Source organism: Fusarium poae, chromosome 3 (genome assembly GCF_019609905.1).
Source record: "Fusarium poae strain DAOMC 252244 chromosome 3, whole genome shotgun sequence".
NCBI classification, from domain to species: Eukaryota; Fungi; Ascomycota; class Sordariomycetes; order Hypocreales; family Nectriaceae; genus Fusarium; species Fusarium poae.
In genome coordinates this window covers 6,695,580-6,713,507 of record NC_058401.1, presented here as the reverse complement: position 1 = coordinate 6,713,507, position 17,928 = coordinate 6,695,580, and the positions used below count along the sequence as shown (strand labels likewise).

Here is a 17,928-nt window from a genome sequence, read left to right as displayed (position 1 = left end):
TCTTTGCAGAAAAAAGGAGATGCGTTTCGTCTTCATTATTTAAACAAGATACCTATGTAGTTCCGTTTGATCTACCTGTACCCAGGATATCACACCTGACCATGCCCGTTCCGTTCCCGCTCCAGTTTCTATTCCAAAGGATTCCCACTATTGCCCTAAGGAATATATGTAGTATATATATATTCTCCCGATGTAACACCGCATGCAAGCCCCCAAACCAAGGTTTGCGGCCACGTACCCAAAGCGGATAACAATGATGAATATTTTTGTGTATGGGGGATTGGATTCCCCTTTCTCTTCCGCGCATCATCCCCATCTCGCAAGCTTAGCTCAAAAAGTACAAAGAAAAACAAAGTTCCCGAAAGACCGATGTAAACTCCATCTCCAGCAGACCCATGCTCGAATGACCGATGCTTCCACCGAGAAGAAGGAGTAAGAAACAAAAACGGATGGGGAAACGAGGGGAGAGAGTAGGGTATATACATATGCCCCTGATGCATGCACAATGCCAGACTAATGCGCTCCATGTATGTGTTTGGCCAATGTCTCATATGCGCTGTCATCTGATAAAAGAGAGAACGGCTTGTATATGCCCATAAGATGCTGTCATGCCCTCTCTCTTGGCAAGACTTCACAATCTATGAGAAGACTTTGAGGAATCCCCAGATACCAATACCACTAAGGACGGGGATCGTGAGGTTGTCATCCCAGCCGAAGATGTCTACGACTTCGCTGGCAGAAGCCACGAAGCCGGACCAGATGCTCATAACGCCCAGGGCGACTGCGCCAGAGATGGTAGTCTGCTCCTGCGAAACGCCGACAGCTTCGCAAATGGTCTTGGGCAGCGAGAGAATGCCCTTGAACATGAAGTTCTCGTCGCCAGGGAAAGGACCTATGGTGGGCACGAGCCAGCCGTAAAAGAAATACGATGTAGCGACGCCAACAAGGAACGCAGCGGTAGAGCCAGCAAGAGACTTGCCCTTGCGAAGGCGAGGAGTGTATCGGCCCCAAAGTCGACCAAAGGTGCTAGCGGCGGTATCGCACCAACTGAGAAGGAGAACACTCATGATGCCAATATCCTTGGGGAATCCGTAGAGAACGATCCAGGCCCCCAAAAGGTAGAAGATGACACCGTTCCAGCCGGAGTACTCGCTCTCACGCATCAGAGCACCCAGGGCCTTGACGTAAAATCGGTTGAAAGAGGCGTATCGGTGTCGGAGCCAGTCGACCGTCGTAATAGGAATGAGCGCTGACATGAGCCATGGAGTCACCGAGGTTGTCTGGGTGCCGGTCACGTAAAGCCAAATGACGAAGAATCCAATCGATACGTGCAGCACTTTGCGGGGTACCTCGTGCTTGTGCACAAATGTTCTCCAGTGTCGGTGGATAGGAATCAAACCGAGTGGACTGGGACTGCGACTAAAGTCGCGCCAGGACCATCCTATTGGCGTTGTGGGTTGAGGAGGCGCAAGATGACCGTTTGATGTGGAAGCCTTCCCATTGCCATTACCATTCAAGGCACCATTTGAGTCTTGTTCCTCCGGAATGGCATCCTTGGATATCTTGCCCACCTTCGCAGCAGTGCTTGTCCGTTTTGTCAGGCGCGTCACGGCGTTTGTATCGATCGGCGAACGGCTGCGGGTTCGGGCCCTTCGAAACTCGGGGGGCTCGGGCAGATCCTCATCGGGGTCTTCTTCAAGCGGCTGGGGAGTGGGTGTTCGTCTCCGGGCTGCGGAGCGTGTAACAGGGCCCATGTAATCGGAGGCGTCGCGCTCGGAGGGGGTGGGACTCGGCGAGATGACACGGGGCGTCTCCGGGATTTTAGATCGGTAGGACATGGTGAGGGAGAAGGGCGGGAGCGCGGAGCAGCAGATGGCACCGACTACTATACGTCGGAGACTGTTGAAGCCAGGAGGCCAAAAGGTATTGGGTATTGTAGAGTGGAGATATTTGTCACGGCGCGATGTGCGCTCCGTCGTGATGGTTTCTGATGGGGAAGAAATGGTGAAGGTGTTTGGGGTGTCGTGGTGGGACGATCCTTGAGCGGGATGATTATGTTGTCGCTTTCCAGGGTCCAGAATGTGATCGTCCGTGTCGTCGTGGCTATGTCGGCGCTGACTGTGGCGTAGTGTCTGGCCGTTGTGCTCAGTACCAAGATTGTCTTGTCGTTGTTGTTGTTGTTGTTGCTGCTGAGGATGATGCTGATGATGTAGTTGGTCTTGGTAGCCGTAACCCTGACTCGGGCTCAGGCTCTGACTCGAATTCCTATTCCGCTTCGGGGGACTCGGACTACGTTTTGGCCGAGATTTTGATTTGGGAGATTGAATATTTATTGAATCCAGATTGATTAACAAGGGTGCAACGGAGGTTGGATCCCCCGCCGCATGATGGGTTCGGAGATATAAGACGTCGATGACCGGGGCACGCACACATGTACAGTACCGTCAAAATAGTACAGTAGAGTACTAACGTTAGGTGGGCGTGCGTGTGAGAATGACAGCTGATTCCAGGTGACGGGGGCGCTGAGACAGGCAGGAAATGAGAGTCGGAGAGGGTAAAGATGAGTCGCGTGACACTGGAAATGGTTAAAAGAGGATACTGGAACTAACGCAGAAGGGCGAGGTTTCTGTTTGATAGTATTCGTCTGTATCAATTCAAGTTTGGCGTTGGCTACAACGGTTGGAGATTTTTCATTCATTCTGGGTCTCAAGAGATACGTATCTGTGGCGCTGAATTCCGTATTCCGTTCATAGTGGGACACCGCCTTTTACAAGGTCTAATGGCACATGTATTGTACAGATTTAAGCATGTGATGGTCTACAAGAGGATCCCCTTTCTGAAAGAACACCTCGGTTTTGGAGTTATACTCATGTAACGATTTGGTAAAGTATTGCTTTACGAGTCTCATCAGCTTCCATGTGGAACAAGGTAAGCATATTAAATTAAAAAACAAGATTAGCTGTCTTTACCGCAACGCACTCAAGTTGTGTCCCGTCCCGGCTCTTCCGTCATCTTGCCTGGCTTGACTCTTATCCAATACCAATTCAGATGTGAAGCCAAGTCACGTCACCTGCCTGCCTGCCTGCCAATCTTCAAACCAGATTAAATCATTCATTTTCAGGGACCGTGTCAAATCCCACGTCATCTGAGCTCTAAATCAGCACGTGCTGTGACAGGGAGCAATACCGCCACAGAAGGACCCCGCCTGCGCCACAGGCTTTCGACGAGAATCACGTGGTGATAAGATAAAGATTTCAAGAAATGTTTCGCGCAAAAGATGGATGTCAAAGATGGTCCATCGATGCGCCTTGGATCTGTGATATACAGTCCAACTAATAATTTCCTATAATAACCATACCTTGATCCTGGCTAGTATTTGCTGGTCATGACTACTGAAAAACCCAAGAAAAGAAGCCTCAGAGCTTGGGATACTCTCAATCCTCCTCTTTCAGAATGGATTCGAGATGCTGTCGCAACTATGGGCTTCGACCAGATGACGCCCGTCCAAGCTGCAACACTGCCACATTTCATGGGAAACAAAGACGTTGTAGTCGAGGTATGAATAATGTGGCCTGTTATTGTGCGATCGACATTAACAACTTTATAGGCTGTCACTGGTAGTGGAAAAACCCTTGCCTTCCTCATTCCTCTCGTTCAAAAACTTCTCCGACTTAGCGAACCTACAAAAAAGCATCACGTCGCCGCTATAATTGTGTCTCCTACGCGAGAACTGGCTGCTCAGATCCACACTGTTCTTCTCAATCTTCTGAAATTCCACGAGGCCTCTGCTGAAATCCTTCCCCATCTCAAAGACGACGAGGAAAAGCGACCTTCAACTACTGTACCTGCGATTGTGCCCCAATTGTTGGTTGGTGGCACAACAACTACCGCACAAGATCTGAGGTTCTTCCTTCGACACAGTCCCAACGTTCTTATTTCCTCGCCTGGTCGACTTGTCGAACTCCTGTCTTCGCCCCACGTCCATTGTCCCCAATCCTCTTTTGAGGTGCTAGTTCTCGATGAAGCCGACCGTCTCCTTGATCTTGGCTTCAAGCCTGATCTGCAAAAGATCCTGTCGCATTTGCCGAAACAACGAAGAACCGGTCTTTTTAGCGCCAGTGTAAGCGAAGCAGTCGGAGAGATCATTCGAGTTGGTCTGCGAAACCCTGTCAAGATCGAGGTCAAGGTTAAGATGAAGGGTGGCGGTATTCTCGAGGATAGAAAAACGCCAGCCAGTCTTCAGATGACATATATGGTCAAGCCCGCCAGCCAGAAACTTCCTGCTCTTGCTGAGCTTTTGCGACAACTACCTGTACGACCCCAACGGAGTATCGTGTTCTTGTCCACTTGTGCTGCCGTCGACTACTTCCAGCATGTGCTGCCTCTGATCCTACCTGAGGGTTTTGCGCTGGTACCCTTACATGGAAAGCATGCATCTAAAGTGCGAGAGAAGAATTTCAACAAATTCCTCAACTCTGTTTCTCCTACGATATTACTTACTACCGATCTGGCTGCTCGTGGTCTAGATATTCCTCAGGTTGACCTGGTCGTTCAAATCGATGCTCCTTCAGACCCCAAGGTCTTTATTCATCGCAGCGGGCGAGCTGGTCGTGCCGGCCGAAAAGGATTGGCGGTTGTGATGTTGCACCCTGGGAGAGAAGAAGACTATGTTCAGTTTTTGGAGATTCGCAAAACACCAATCGCACCATTGGAAAAGCCTTCCATCACCATATCAGAGGATGATACTGCCGAAGCTACAAAGAAGATAAGGGACCTCGTGTTAACCGACAGGGGCCTGTTCGATAAGGCCCAAAAGGCGTTCGTGAGCTGGGCCCGAAGTTATGGTGCTCATCAGGCCACATCTATCTTCCGTGCATCTGATCTCGATTGGGCTGATCTCGGTAACGCATGGGGATTGCTACGTATGCCTCGTATGCCTGAACTCAAAGGTTGGACAGGCGACAAGATGTGCGGTCTTGAGATCGACTGGGACAACTACGCTTACAAGGAAAAGACTCGTGAACAGCAGCGAAAGGCGGCTCTCGACGAAGAGAAATCTGGTGTAAAGAAGCAAGAAAAGAGCGAGGAGATCAAACGTAAGCGCAAGAACAACGAGGCTTGGAGCGCTAAGCATGAGAAGGAAGATGAGCGAGTGGAGCGAAGGGAGAAGCGACGTAAGCGTCGTGAGGCTGAAGCGACATCCAAGATGACGGATGACGAAAAGGTCAAACAGATGGAGCTGAACGATCTGATCGCTGAAGTCCGGAGACAAAATCGCGAAAAGGCTGCTGCGGAGGCTGCGGAGGCCAAGCAAGGAAACGACGACGAGTTTAAAGGGTTCGACGATTAGACAAAATATACCCCGAATTTCGCTACAATGGTTTTATTTGGTTACTTGAAGGCGGAGTGTATTGGAAGCGTTTTTGTGACTGTAGGTGGGCATCATAAGCATGTTAGATATGACACATTTAGAGTTATACGCGTATAGTATCAATTTCGCTGAATACGAAAATTCAAGCTGAATCCGATAAACGCGTATTCGTTTTTTCTGTGTTATTAACAGCAGATAAGAGACTGAACAATTGAATGAGTACACAAATAATAGGCCATCAATCCCTTCATGATGCTTCCTAATGTGTTCACACGAACTTGATGGTGAACGTAGGTTCTAGACTAGAGAAAGCAACGATTTTAAGAGTTTAGATTTTGTTTTCTGACTTTGCCCCAAAGTGTCTGAAATAATAGGAAACGGTGGAACTGTCTCGTTGTTTTACGTTTATATCCTGAAGAGGCTTTGCTTCTATACTAGTAAGAACATTGGTTTATGCCAGCTCAGAGGCATACGTAGGTAGTACTGTTGCGCCTCACCCAAAATGGGTCACCACCTAGGAAACATCCCTGGCCAGGCTAGGACCATCGTCTTAAAGCAAAAACATCGAAAATCGAAACCTGAATAAAGCATCTGAACGCTCCATATATATATGCCAACCAACGACTCTATACAAAATTTCCGAGCGAATCGTTGACCAATCACAACACACAATTCAAGGTTGAACTACTACCTACCTACCTAGTCATGATACTACCGGATTTGATCTGATCTAAACAAACAATTCTCACTCTAGACCACATCTCATACTCAAACTGTTTCCTTTCCGATGCATCCGGATCCCCATCCTAATCTCGCCACCCAGGACAAGACCTCGGTGGCCAAGCTCCGAAGACGCCATCGCAAGTCCCGCAATGGTTGCTTGGAGTGTAAGAGGCGGCACATCAAATGCGATGAAAAGCGTCCTGTTTGCGGCAACTGCACCGTTAGTGAGAGGAGCTGTTCATTCCCTTCTTCAGCCGCACCAGTGTCTACTCCCGCCCAATCGGAACCATCTTTATCTGCTGCCACTCCCTCCTTCAATGAGCCTTTGAACAGTGCCAGTAATAGCGGTAGTCGGTTGCAGAGTCCTGTTGATAGTGTCTCGAGTACAGGGGCTCTATATCCTCCCTCGTCAATACCGCCCCCGTCATATCTTGGATATGGCCTAAACGCCATTGAACGGGCTCCTTCGACAACTTTGCCTTCTTTCACGGAATCCTTTGCCCCAGATTTTGCCGAGTCACCTATACCAACACCGCAACCAGATAGTACCCAAGGTTCTTCTTCTGCTTTTCCTCAGCTCGCCTTCACCAACAAGCATCTCATCCTTCTACATCACTTCCGCAAGGCGGCGCTTCTCGGCAATGATAGTATAGACACTATTCTTGATATTGCTCTTGAATGGTCCTCACGAGCTCCTTACGCATTGGACCAGTTACTCGCCCTATCAGCAGACCATCTGGCTGTGCTTCACCCCGAAAGTGCAGCTTCATATCGTCGAACTGCCACGGAGCTTCAAACCCGTGCCCTCTCATATTTCAACAGACATGCTCAAGAACTAGCCAGTCATGACACATACTACATCCCCCGGTTCCTCTTCTCTTCTCTACTAAGCTTGCACATGCTGTACGACACACTCACTCAATATCGTTCCTCCTTCCACATCTTTATAGAGAGGTTCTGCGAGTCGGTTCAATTACATCGTGGCGTCCGGTCTACAACCTCGAACCGTTACAACGACCTTCTTGAAACCCCTTTGGCAAAGTTCTTCCTTGAAGTCAGAGACGCAGCTGACTTCGGTTACAAGGGAGATGAGTGTACTCCACTGATAGATCTCATCCAGCACTCTGACCTAAGCACTGCAACAGTAGAAGCATGCCTTAATGCTGCCCACACGTTGCAGTGGGCTTACAACGTATACCGTAACCTGCCGCCAAATAGGAATGTGCAAGCAGTGTCAGCATTTCCCGTCGTCTTGCGCGAAGACTTTGTAGAAGTTGTTCGCAAACACCGACCGGAGGCGTTGCTGGTCTTGGCATACTACGGTATCTTACTCCATCGATGCCGACATGTCTGGATAGTTGGAGATTCGGGTGCATTTTTAATACATCTCATTGCTGGTCATCTTGGAAGTTACTGGCAAGAAGCTCTGCGTTGGCCGCTACAGGAGTTAGAGGACGATCAAGTATGAGAGGATCCAAGACGGACACTGCATTTATTGTACATACATGCACCTAGAAGTGTACACTTTAACTCGTATGGGTCCTGAGGTTTCTACCTGGGCCGGATGACCATTACGATAGAATCGAAACAATCCAACGCAACTAAATGTCTAGAATTGACTTTGATAACACAAGCTAGGTACCTATTAACAAAGGACGTATTACTTTATGAGTTCCACAGTAGACGACGATTTGAAATAAACAGCCTAAACCAGTGGGTGAGACATTCGTAAACACAATTAACAAACCACTCTCGTCTTTTTCTTTTCTTTGACAAGACAATTATCCATAGTATAAGCTATAACAATATCTACATGTGCCATCGTCTTTTCCCGCCTGCAGACACCGTATTTCGGATCTGTATCAATATATCATTTCTCTTTATTCGATTCACAACAGAGCGCAGGTGTGACAACTTCGTCGAACGCTGAAATCGTCGGATCGTTAACTCAAACAACTGTCGCCAACGAGGAACACAGATACGGCCCCTTGGTCTTTCTCTTTTTTTGTTCTCTTTACTTCTTCCCCCTTGAGACTTCCAAGGGGTGCCGATTTAGACTAGGGCGTCGCGCTGGGCATGGACAGGCGGCTGGCCACTCTTCTATGGAAGGAATATGGTATCATAACAGGAAAGAAATTCGCTTGGACGAGGTGCTTCGACGTGCATAGGGTGGGTGAAACAGTTGACGGGCCGCGACTGTAGCAAAGTCTTCAAAGTCCATAAAACTCCCATCCATCCCCAGCTGTATCCGTCGATCCCGCTTCATCAGCAATTTGGGGCGCAAACTCAGTCCGTAGTTCTTCGTTCAGTCATAGCTCCTCGTCGTCCAGCTCTGAGGGCTTGAGAAGACCTCCGACCTTCTGTCGTCGTTCCATATCGGCATTCTTGGCCTCCTGCTCTTGCTGCTCCTTCTCGACGACGAACAACTCGGCATTGTCGCCGGCGAACTCCTTGAGGGAGACGAGGAAGTCACGGAGATTGAGACGGAACTTATCATACTGTGTGTTCAGCGTGAACAGGCCCTCGACAAAGCTTTGGATCTGGTTTCTGTTCAAGCGTTAGCATTGCAACATGTTTATAGAAATAGAAAGATGAAACGTACGCTTGTAAGTTACGGAAGGCATTTTGCAGAAGATTAGCAACAAAGTTGGCAACAAACTCCCGGTTATCAGTTCCGGCTTGAGCCTGATCAGGGCTATAGATGGGTCCCTGAATCTTGGGCTGAGTGCCGTCGGCAGGGTTGATGTAGTAGAACAGCTTCATCAGCAGCATGGATTGTGTCTTGAAACCGGCCTTGTGGTCATTGTCGGTCACTACAAAGAACACATCCTGAAGGATGGTAATGAAGAATCGCTGGAAGAAAGCGTTGGCGGTCTGAACATCGGTCTTCTCGGCAATATTGTTAATCAGCTCCAGAGCCATGTTGAGACCGGCAGCCTCGACATCTCGGTTGTCGTGCTTGAAAGCCCACGAGCACGAGTCGATGACAAACTTGAACTGGTTGTTATCGAGCTTAAGAAGTGCTGGGAAGCAGTGCAAGTTGATGGCTCGGAGGAGGTTGAAGAACTCCACTCGGTGCTCAGGGAACTCCGAAAAGTCCTTGTTGATCATTTCCAAGGTGCACTCAAAGACGTTCTGCATGATGGTAGGAACCTGGTCCTCCATCAAAGCGGAAAGCTTAGTGATGATGGTAGAACAAGCCTTGAGCACCTCGGCATCTCGAGCACCAGCAACGTTACGGTTATAGTCGACCAGAACAGAGTCCAGCAGAGGAGGGACCATCTGGGCACGGACAGCCTGGAGGTCTTCCGCCTTGTCGACGTACACCTCAATGAGCTTGAGAATCTCTTTCTTGATGGTTCGGAGACCTCGGACTTTGGGCATCTTGGTAGCTAGTTCGCCATCGCGAGCCACAGCCTCGGAAATCAGTGTACTTGTAGCATTGTACATCTGGAGCATGTCGTGGTAGATACGGCCGATTTGGGGATAGAAGTAGGATCCCACAGATGAACAAGCCGAAACGTTGGTCTTCATGATATTTCCGATAACCTTGATAGTCTCTGCATCTTGAAGGATAGAGGGGTTAACTGTTGCTTGCTTAATAATTTCGTCCCAAGCGGCATTGGGAATGGCCATGAGGTCAGAGAGAAGTCGCTCCTGCTGATGCTTGTTACCCTGAGCAGCAACCATATAACCACAGGCCTCGTAGAATGTGTGGACTTGCTGGGGGGTCAAATCGCAGGTAATCTTGCCCATGTTGCGGACAATCTCCTCAATGAAGGGCTCCTGCTCGCTAGGCTGGAGAGCAACAAAGTGACGTCGACACTGCCGGGCAATCTTGATAAAAGTATCACAAGCCATGTCTTGTACACCTGTAGTATCTTGTTAGCGTGCTTCAAATGACAGCTGACCTGGGGTCAACAACGTACCCTCATGCGACTCGTGCATGAACTCGAACAGCTTGTTGACGACTGTCTTGAGAAACTTCCAGTGCGCCTTGAGGAAACGAGGGTATTGGCCGACAATATACATGATGTTACTGGCGACAACAGCCTTGTTGTCCTTACCGCGCTTCATCTCAGTAAGACCCAGCAAGTCCTTGATAACCGTGACCAAAAATCTTTTCTCGGTCTCCTCGTTCATAGCCAGAGAAATGGATCCAATAGCCCAGCAAAGAACGTTGCAGTTGTGCCAAGACCACTCGCTGCCATCGACCTGTCTGGCAAGCTTTTCAGTCATAATGTTCTCCGTGTCGACAACGTCCAAATGTGTAAGGTACACCAGGCACTCTCGGATTGTCTTGTAAAGTTGCACGGTGTCGCTCTCCTTGACGAATTCTCGGACAATTTCACCCTCATCGTTCTCGACAATCAAGACTTCCTCAGGTCGGACCATCTTCTCAATCATGACAACTCGTAGGTTTGAGAGAACCTCGTTGTATTTGTGCTTTCGAAGAGGATAGTTGTTGAGCATGGTAGGATTGGGGGCACCACCACCAGATATGCCTGCGCCGACAGCCATGAGGGGGTTCAGGTCCGTAATAGGAAGCGCTTGCATCTCCTCGTAAAGCTCCTGAACAAGCTTGAGCCAGTAGTCGAGGGTAATCTTGAAAATTTCTCGATCATCGATCTGCGATATCCTGATAAGATAGTAGTGACCGTGAATAAGGAAGTCTCTGTTAGGGAGTTTCTCGACAAGCTATTTCATGCATGTTAGAATCACAAACGCAGCGCAAACATGGCGTGTAACCTACGTTCAAGTGCATTCCGAAAAAGTTGCAAAGGAAGAGTGCCAGGTTTTGAATAAACTCTTGGTCCCTTGAGTTACTGCTGGGGTATGTGCTCTTCAGATCAAGAGAGACCGGAATGATGTTAGCAATGGTGGTCAAAGTCTCTGTGAACATCTTGACGAGCTCTTCATCATAGGAGTTGGGTTGCCCGGGGCCTCCAGTCTGAAGGCCTCCAATCTCAGTAAGACACTGCATGGTGACATTGCGGAACTCGGGGGTCGAGAGAAATCGGGTTCGCAGTGTGTCGATAAGTGGTGTCTCGAAGATGTATCCCAAGGGAATCCAGTTGCAGAAGCGCAGGAGGGTCTCGAGAGTCGCCTTGATCAAGCTGGGCTGCGTAGCGGTGTTAAGGACCTCTTGGCAGAGGTTGAAAATTTGTGAGAACTCGGCGCACATAGTCTGCTTCAGGTTGCGTGTCTTTGTTGATGTCATCTGCTCGGCTGAGTAGTCGAAGACTTCCTCTGAAAGTAGGCGGAGAATGATCATGTTGTTCTCGCAGATGGCCAAGTTGGAATGGCATGACTGGATAATTTCGTTGATAAAGGTAGGCCAGTTGTGAGGCCACTCCTGCTTGAGGACGGAAACGAGGACGAGGTTGAGCTTGTTGAGCAAGGTCTTTTGCTGGCGCAAAGACTCTTCGGTGCTTGAGCACTGGATGATGAACTGGACGATGAAGTTTCGGATTCCTACATGAAGAGACTGGTCAGACAGGGCAACTGTGTTGTTATCATAAACAAAACGAACCTTGGCACTGTTCCCGAGGGAGTACCTTCCACCTCGTCATGATCACATTATCCAGGACCTGCAGACCCAAGTCTGTCAAAATTTGTTAGCCAAGTGGATTCAGAATTTATGTATTCGCACAGATCGAAGGAACAAAGCTGGCTGGGTGCAACACAGCGTGGAAAGTGGCGCAAAGCCGAGGCAACACACATTTGGTTTGAGGGTACTGCGCATCCGAGAGGATCTTGTCGACCATGAGCCAAGCATCGGGGTCTTCTTTAAACTGCGGTCGGGTCAGTGAAAAAAGCTCTACAGGAGCCAGAAGCTCAAGAAATGCACGAACCTGGTTGAGAGCAGCTTGGGCGGCTTTTTGCTATACGATTGATGAGGTTAGATTAGCTCTTGTTTCCTATATAGACGCGCGGGGTTCGCGGTTGGTGAAAACCGAGAGCCAGAAGATAGCCTACCTGCTCACCGCGCCCCTCGTAGAAGGAGCGGACGAGGACGTCCAGCTCTTCAATGGAGGCGGCCATTTTGTGTTGATATGTCGGGTGTTCACGAGGGGGTCGTTACGTGGGAGAGGCTGAAGATGTTGGTGGTTGGAGGTAGTTTGTGGTGGGCGAACGAAGACGAGGCGAGGCGAGGCGGGGGAATGTAGAGAGAAGATACAAGCAAATGCTAGCCCCAGGCAGATAAACTATAGCAAGGAAGCAGTAGCGTAGCGTAGCTCAGCTCAGCTCAGCTCTACAGTGGAAAGGATATGTTGGGTGTATGATGATCGGGAGGAAAATGTGTCGCAAAGGAAGCAGTGAAAAATGAAAAAGAGGAGAAATGCAAAGTTCGGCTTTGGCGAAGCAAACTAAGGTAAAGTGGACGACGTCGGTGAGGTGAGGTGAAGCGTGAAGAGATCCATGAATGGACTGGACCTATGCGGGCGGCTCAGAACCTAGGTACGAAGTGGACCTGAAAGCCAGCGCTGTGAATACAGTACAACGGACACCTTTAGTGGAGTTCCATGCCCAGAAAATGCCCCGCAGTGTAGGCTGCGTCACTTGTAACCACCAGCAACCAGAGTTCTAGTTACCTTAGTTAGAGGTACCTAAGAGCTTCCATTCTCAGATCTGATGCTCAGGTACCTTACCCAGGTTTGTCAGCAGCGGGGCACGACACGACACAACGCAGGCAAAAGAAAGGATGAATGGATATCTGCCTGTCAAAAGTCATGTCACTATCACATAAAGAAAAGTGACAAGTATCTCTACTTGTTCCGTCATAACGGGCGATGCTGTCGTTGCGAACAAGCCATTCAAAAACTCAGTACGCTGCCGTTCATCAGACCCATGACGCTGGGATTTTTGTAGTGGTACTTCTATCAATTCCCAGCCTCCCGGCGCATAGGTAAAATTGCCGTAACCGATCGATCTCATGATTCGCTGTGGTTCTCACAACGGCGCATGTTGGTCACTCCTGTCAGTTATGCACCGTTGATTAATGTTACCGGATGCGGCTGTCCGAATATTGGGATTGTGTTTGGGTTGTTCTTAATCACGACTGACTAGTCAAAATAATTCTCAACTGGGAGTGTTCACTTGAGATCAATACATCCTATCATATATATCTCTGTTAGTCTGTATAGCCTTAACTCTGGCTGCATTGACAGTTGACACGATATGAGATATCACATTTTCTCTCGGCTGAAAACAGCGCCGAGGGGTTGATAGCCTGACATTCTTATTCATAATCTTAGGGGCATTTTCCTATTGAACGGTATCATGTCTAGGCTGTACGAAGAGAGTTTTCCAGACTGTTCTGGCACTTCGAATAAGACCGACATAAATGCGTGAACTGATAATTCACCAAACACAACCAAACAAGGGTCAAAGAGTATCTATCGAAGTATCATATTTTTTGAGCTCGCTTTACCAACAAAAGACAATACAAGCCAACTCTCTATAGTTGGTTCCATCGTCTATCCAAATACCAACCAATATGGCTAGCCATTTCTTTCATTATATAGTGTTAACTTCAGCCCGACCCAGAGCTTCACTGGTCGTTAGTAGTTATGTTGACGGAATTTTCTATTTCTTTCTGTTCTCATTTTCAAGGCTTGTAGCCAGCCTCAAACAGGCTCTCCTTGAGAGCATTAATGGCCTTCTCCATGTGGTTTCGGCTAGGATCCAGCTATGAAATACAAATTAGTCCCAAATTTTGCAAGAAGGCACAAGTTAAACTTACAGCGCTAACACCCATGTGACCGAATCGGATGTACTTGGAGGCAATGGCCTTGTGAATACCGCCAGCAAAGACAACACCCTTGCCAGCCAACTTGGGCAGAACATCGGGAGCGCCAACACCCTCGGGCAGGTAGATAGCGGTCATGGCGTGAGCCTGGTCTTCGGGCTTGGTGGCAACGATCTTGAGACCGAGGTCAGTGATGGCCTTCTTGACCTTGTTAGAGACCTCGATGTGGCCCTGGAATCGCTCGGACAAGGGCTTGGAGAGGATCTGGCCCAGACTGGTGTGAAGGGCGTGGACGAGCTGAGGAGAGGGAGTAGCGAAGTAAGAGGGTTTCTTGGCCTCGTAGTTTTTCATGACTGCAGAACGTTAGCAAGAAATACATAGTATGAGGGCATACGCCACTTACTGGGAGTCCAGTTCTTCATAGAAGCGAAGTAGGCGGGGATAGGAGTCTTGCGGTTCTCGAGAGCGGCAGCAACAGCGCGGCCACTGAAGAAAGAGATAGAGAGACCAGCAGGAACGCCAATGGCCTTTTGGCTAGCAGTAACAACACCATCGAGACCCCACTCGTCGAAAGCGATCTCCTCACAAGCAACACTGCAGACACCATCGACAATAACAAGAGTCTCGGGGGATACTCGCTTGACAGTAGCGGCGAGGTTCTTGAGCTCACTCAGGACACCAGTTGATGTGTCGACGTGTGTAACTGTAAGGATCTTGTACTTCTTCTCGGAAAGTGCCTTCTCGATCTCGGGAAGTTGAGGTCGGCCACCAACCTCACCGTCGATCTTGGTGACGTTGGCACCGTAGGCGCGCAGGCAGTCGGCGAAGCCATCACCAAAGTAACCAGTGCTAAGAACAAGGGCATCCTCACCAGCCTCGACAAGGTTGGCAGAGACGATATCCCATCCCAAAGTACCGGAACCGGAAATGATATAAGGTTGAGCGGAGGGGTCGGTCGATTGGAAGAGCTTGCGGGTCATGGAGAGGGTCTCGCCGAAGGTGTTGACGAAGCCAGGGCCGACATGGCTCTCACTGAAGGGTATTAGCAATTGATTCATCGGGAATGCTATATTTCGCATACCTGTAGTGGCCCATAGACTTGAGGACATCATCGTCGAACTCAATGGGTCCGGGAATGAGCAGAGTAGCGTGTTCAGGTTGAGAAGACATTTTAGCTGTGGTTGTCGATAGAGGTCGAGCTTGAGTGGATGACGAAAGAGCAGGGGAAGCTGCGTTATAAGAAGAGGACTGATGCGACAAATGGCCCGAGAAGAGAGAGATCCTATCGGCCGACGTAGCGGCCGAATACGTCGTGAAGCCCGCGGAGGAGGGGCCTTCGGCGGACAGCTCCGGAACGCGGGGCACTTTCCTTCCCTCCATTATGAATGCCGAACCAAGCAAGAGCGACCGACTGCGACTGCGACTGGCTGCTGCACCTGCTCCAACCCCCACTGACAACGACAACCGCTGGAACCGCTGAAGGGTCGCCAGGTTGGATGTTATGGACTGATGACTGCCTGAGGCAACCCAAAAAGAGCAGAAAGACACGGAAGAAGCCCGAGATTTACTGCAAGACAGCAAGTATCGGTAGGCTTCCGAATGTGGGATTCAAGGCCAGTCTTTTCGGGTCTTTGACGTGCCGATATCGAATCTTGATAACCAACAAGTCTCGGAGACTGTTTTCCTTTTGTTTGATGATGATGAATTGAAGTGATGAATTGCCTCAGGGGAAGAGTCAAAAGAGACACCGCCTGATGAACGCCCTGTTGAGCTCGCTTTAGCACCGGAGTCCCCTGTCTCTCCGTTCGGGCCCTCTTTTTTCTTCTTTCAGTAATACAGCTAACGAGATTCATCGGCACGTTTACAGGCCGCTACCGGACCGGGAGTTGGAATAATTTAGTGGAGGTTCTACCGGGACGCGAACCGATTATCCACGATGTCGTTGGTAGCGGCAGATGTTGACGGGTATTGGACCGAAGGTCTTGCAGTACAACTTTATCGCCGAGTCGATTCAAACAGACGAATAATATACAATGGAGTCATGAGTATCAACAATATCCACCTACACACAGGTACTCAAGCAATACCTTTGTAAAAGTTAAACAACTTCTCAGCACCATCTTCCCACTGTACATCATTCTGCAAGTGATGTCCTGCACCTTCAACAAAGAGCAATTTCACACCATCACGTTTCCCAGTCCCGGCTTCACGATAATAACTAGCTGTCTCTCGAGACACCGACTCTGTCATCAACTTATCCTGAGTGCCTGCCATGACGAGAACCTTTTCATTGCTTGTCCCGTCGTTGCGGATGTGCTTCAGAATAGTCGACGCAGATGTGAACGAGTACATCATGCTGAAAGGCCATAAGTAGGCCTCGTAGCGGTTCATATGGCGTTGGAAGTCGACAACGGCTGAGAGAGGGTATTTGTCGCCAAAGAAGGCGCGTTGTGTGAGCTTTGGGTGTGAGAGAGGTGAGTTGGAATGCCAGAGATGGAATATCATTCGAATGGTGAACCAAGGATCCATTTTCCACCAATTCATGTATACGCCCATTCTGTGAAGCGGTGTTAGTGTCTCGAATGGAGGCCAAGTATCCGTATGATGTATTGACTTACGATCCGAATCCTGGAACAGCACCCAGCAACGCCAGGGCTTTGACATTAGCCAGGCCATCACTGAGAATACCCTGGCTCAACCCTCCACCGCTCGAGTGTCCAACAAGCATCACCTCATCCTTTTCACGAATCTCAACCCAGTCAATCACAGCAACTAGATCAGATGCCAAAGCACTTCGAGGTGTTGCAAAGACCATACGAAAATATGAGGGATGCCATGACTCTCCATGACCGCGCAGCGAGACAGCATAGCACGGAACTCCACGAGCAGCTAGATGTTGCATGTACTCGGTCCATACCCATGCACAGCCCATTCCGCCATGGCAGAATACTACGGGAGGGCCATCTGTTCTGTCGACGATCGAGGGATGGTTGGATAGGACTTCGATTTGGCCTTGGGGTGTGTCTACCCAATGACGTTCAAGACCATCTGGAACAGGAGATGGAGGTCCTGAAGGTCGGGTAAAGTATAGCCACTGATAGCTGAGGTTGAAGCCAAACATTGGTGTTTGTATTGATCAAGGTAAATTAAGATGTAGAGGTGTAGGTGCTTCTTTTATCAGATGAGAAAGGTAGTTCGCAACAGTATGGGTATTGCTTTCCTCTTATACGAGTCAAAGCAATAACACAAGAACCAGCTGGGGCCTAAGAAATTACCACAAATAGCGAAAAGACTCTCATTCGGGAAAATGGTCGTGTTTGTCACACATGAATATTCCATCCAGACTCAGCCAGCTTACTGCAAGCCACCAAGAGTCATAAGCTTCAGCCGCACTAGTCCAGAGTCTTGGGCCATCCACAACTAGTTGCATTCACAAACTCGGAACAATCGGGGATAAGAGCACTAGTACTTGTGAAGTATTTGTTTCGAGCTGTTCAGCATTCGTTCTTGCTGAGTGGCTTGTTAGGTGAGGCCAGGAACCCAATACGATGGGTTCTGCGACTGGTACAGTCTGAATGCACCTGAATCCCAAATGGCTTGTTTCTACAACATAGGAGAGGGGCTTGCAGATGCCTCTTTGCAGCGCTGCATCATGTGGCTTGCATTAATCGAGCTGAAAGGCCAAGGCCTATCTCTATTGGAATTATCAGTTTTGATTTCGTATCAAGAAGGTTGTGTTATTATTGGCAATAAACGGACTTTTGACGGTGCTTCGAACTCGAGACTTCTAACGCAATCGGGCGGAGTAGACGATCAAACATGCAAAACTCCGCCATCAACTAAAGTCAAGAACAATACCCACACCTTCTAGAGCCCTTCTACTCTTTGTCTTCGGCTTCGGATCCCTATCTTTCCCTAATCTACCCCGCTCTTTACGCGGACACTTGCTCACTAGACACGCCTTGGGACTGGGAAGACACAGGGATGCTGGCGTGTTAGACTACTTATTCACAACAAGATACACAACTTACTATCATTTAATGGTATTCAACTTGACTGTAGCGTATCTCTCGAACTGATG

General features: G+C 49.0%; 6 protein-coding genes across 6 annotated transcripts; 2 read left to right on the top strand and 4 right to left on the bottom strand.

Moving 5' to 3' along the window:
• Positions 1-638: 638 nt before the first annotated feature.
• FPOAC1_009630 (uncharacterized protein) lies at positions 639-2,871 on the bottom strand (the record flags this gene model as incomplete). Its single annotated transcript, XM_044854054.1, has 2 exons — positions 639-2,161; positions 2,868-2,871. 2 exons carry the CDS (start codon positions 2,869-2,871, stop codon positions 639-641), a joined length of 1,527 nt encoding a protein of 508 aa, XP_044706724.1.
• Positions 2,872-3,385: 514 nt separating this feature from the next.
• On the top strand, positions 3,386-5,350 carry SPB4 (ATP-dependent rRNA helicase spb4; the record flags this gene model as incomplete). Its single annotated transcript, XM_044854053.1, has 2 exons — positions 3,386-3,556; positions 3,608-5,350. 2 exons carry the CDS (start codon positions 3,386-3,388, stop codon positions 5,348-5,350), a joined length of 1,914 nt encoding a protein of 637 aa, XP_044706723.1.
• Positions 5,351-6,158: 808 nt separating this feature from the next.
• Positions 6,159-7,562, top strand: FPOAC1_009628 (uncharacterized protein; the record flags this gene model as incomplete). Its single annotated transcript, XM_044854052.1, has 1 exon — positions 6,159-7,562. One exon carries the CDS (start codon positions 6,159-6,161, stop codon positions 7,560-7,562), a length of 1,404 nt encoding a protein of 467 aa, XP_044706722.1.
• Positions 7,563-8,403: 841 nt separating this feature from the next.
• Positions 8,404-12,139, bottom strand: FPOAC1_009627 (uncharacterized protein; the record flags this gene model as incomplete). The annotated part of the gene is made up of 8 exons (XM_044854051.1): positions 8,404-8,641; positions 8,697-9,966; positions 10,024-10,792; positions 10,848-11,569; positions 11,628-11,699; positions 11,817-11,889; positions 11,950-11,979; positions 12,074-12,139. The coding sequence occupies 8 exons, from the start codon at positions 12,137-12,139 to the stop codon at positions 8,404-8,406; spliced, it is 3,240 nt and encodes a 1,079-aa protein (XP_044706721.1).
• A 1,567-nt stretch (positions 12,140-13,706) lies between these two features.
• Positions 13,707-15,017, bottom strand: FPOAC1_009626 (uncharacterized protein; the record flags this gene model as incomplete). The annotated part of the gene is made up of 4 exons (XM_044854050.1): positions 13,707-13,787; positions 13,842-14,200; positions 14,251-14,879; positions 14,929-15,017. 4 exons carry the CDS (start codon positions 15,015-15,017, stop codon positions 13,707-13,709), a joined length of 1,158 nt encoding a protein of 385 aa, XP_044706720.1.
• Positions 15,018-15,923: 906 nt separating this feature from the next.
• Positions 15,924-16,968, bottom strand: FPOAC1_009625 (uncharacterized protein; the record flags this gene model as incomplete). The annotated part of the gene is made up of 2 exons (XM_044854049.1): positions 15,924-16,404; positions 16,466-16,968. 2 exons carry the CDS (start codon positions 16,966-16,968, stop codon positions 15,924-15,926), a joined length of 984 nt encoding a protein of 327 aa, XP_044706719.1.
• Positions 16,969-17,928: the final 960 nt, after the last annotated feature.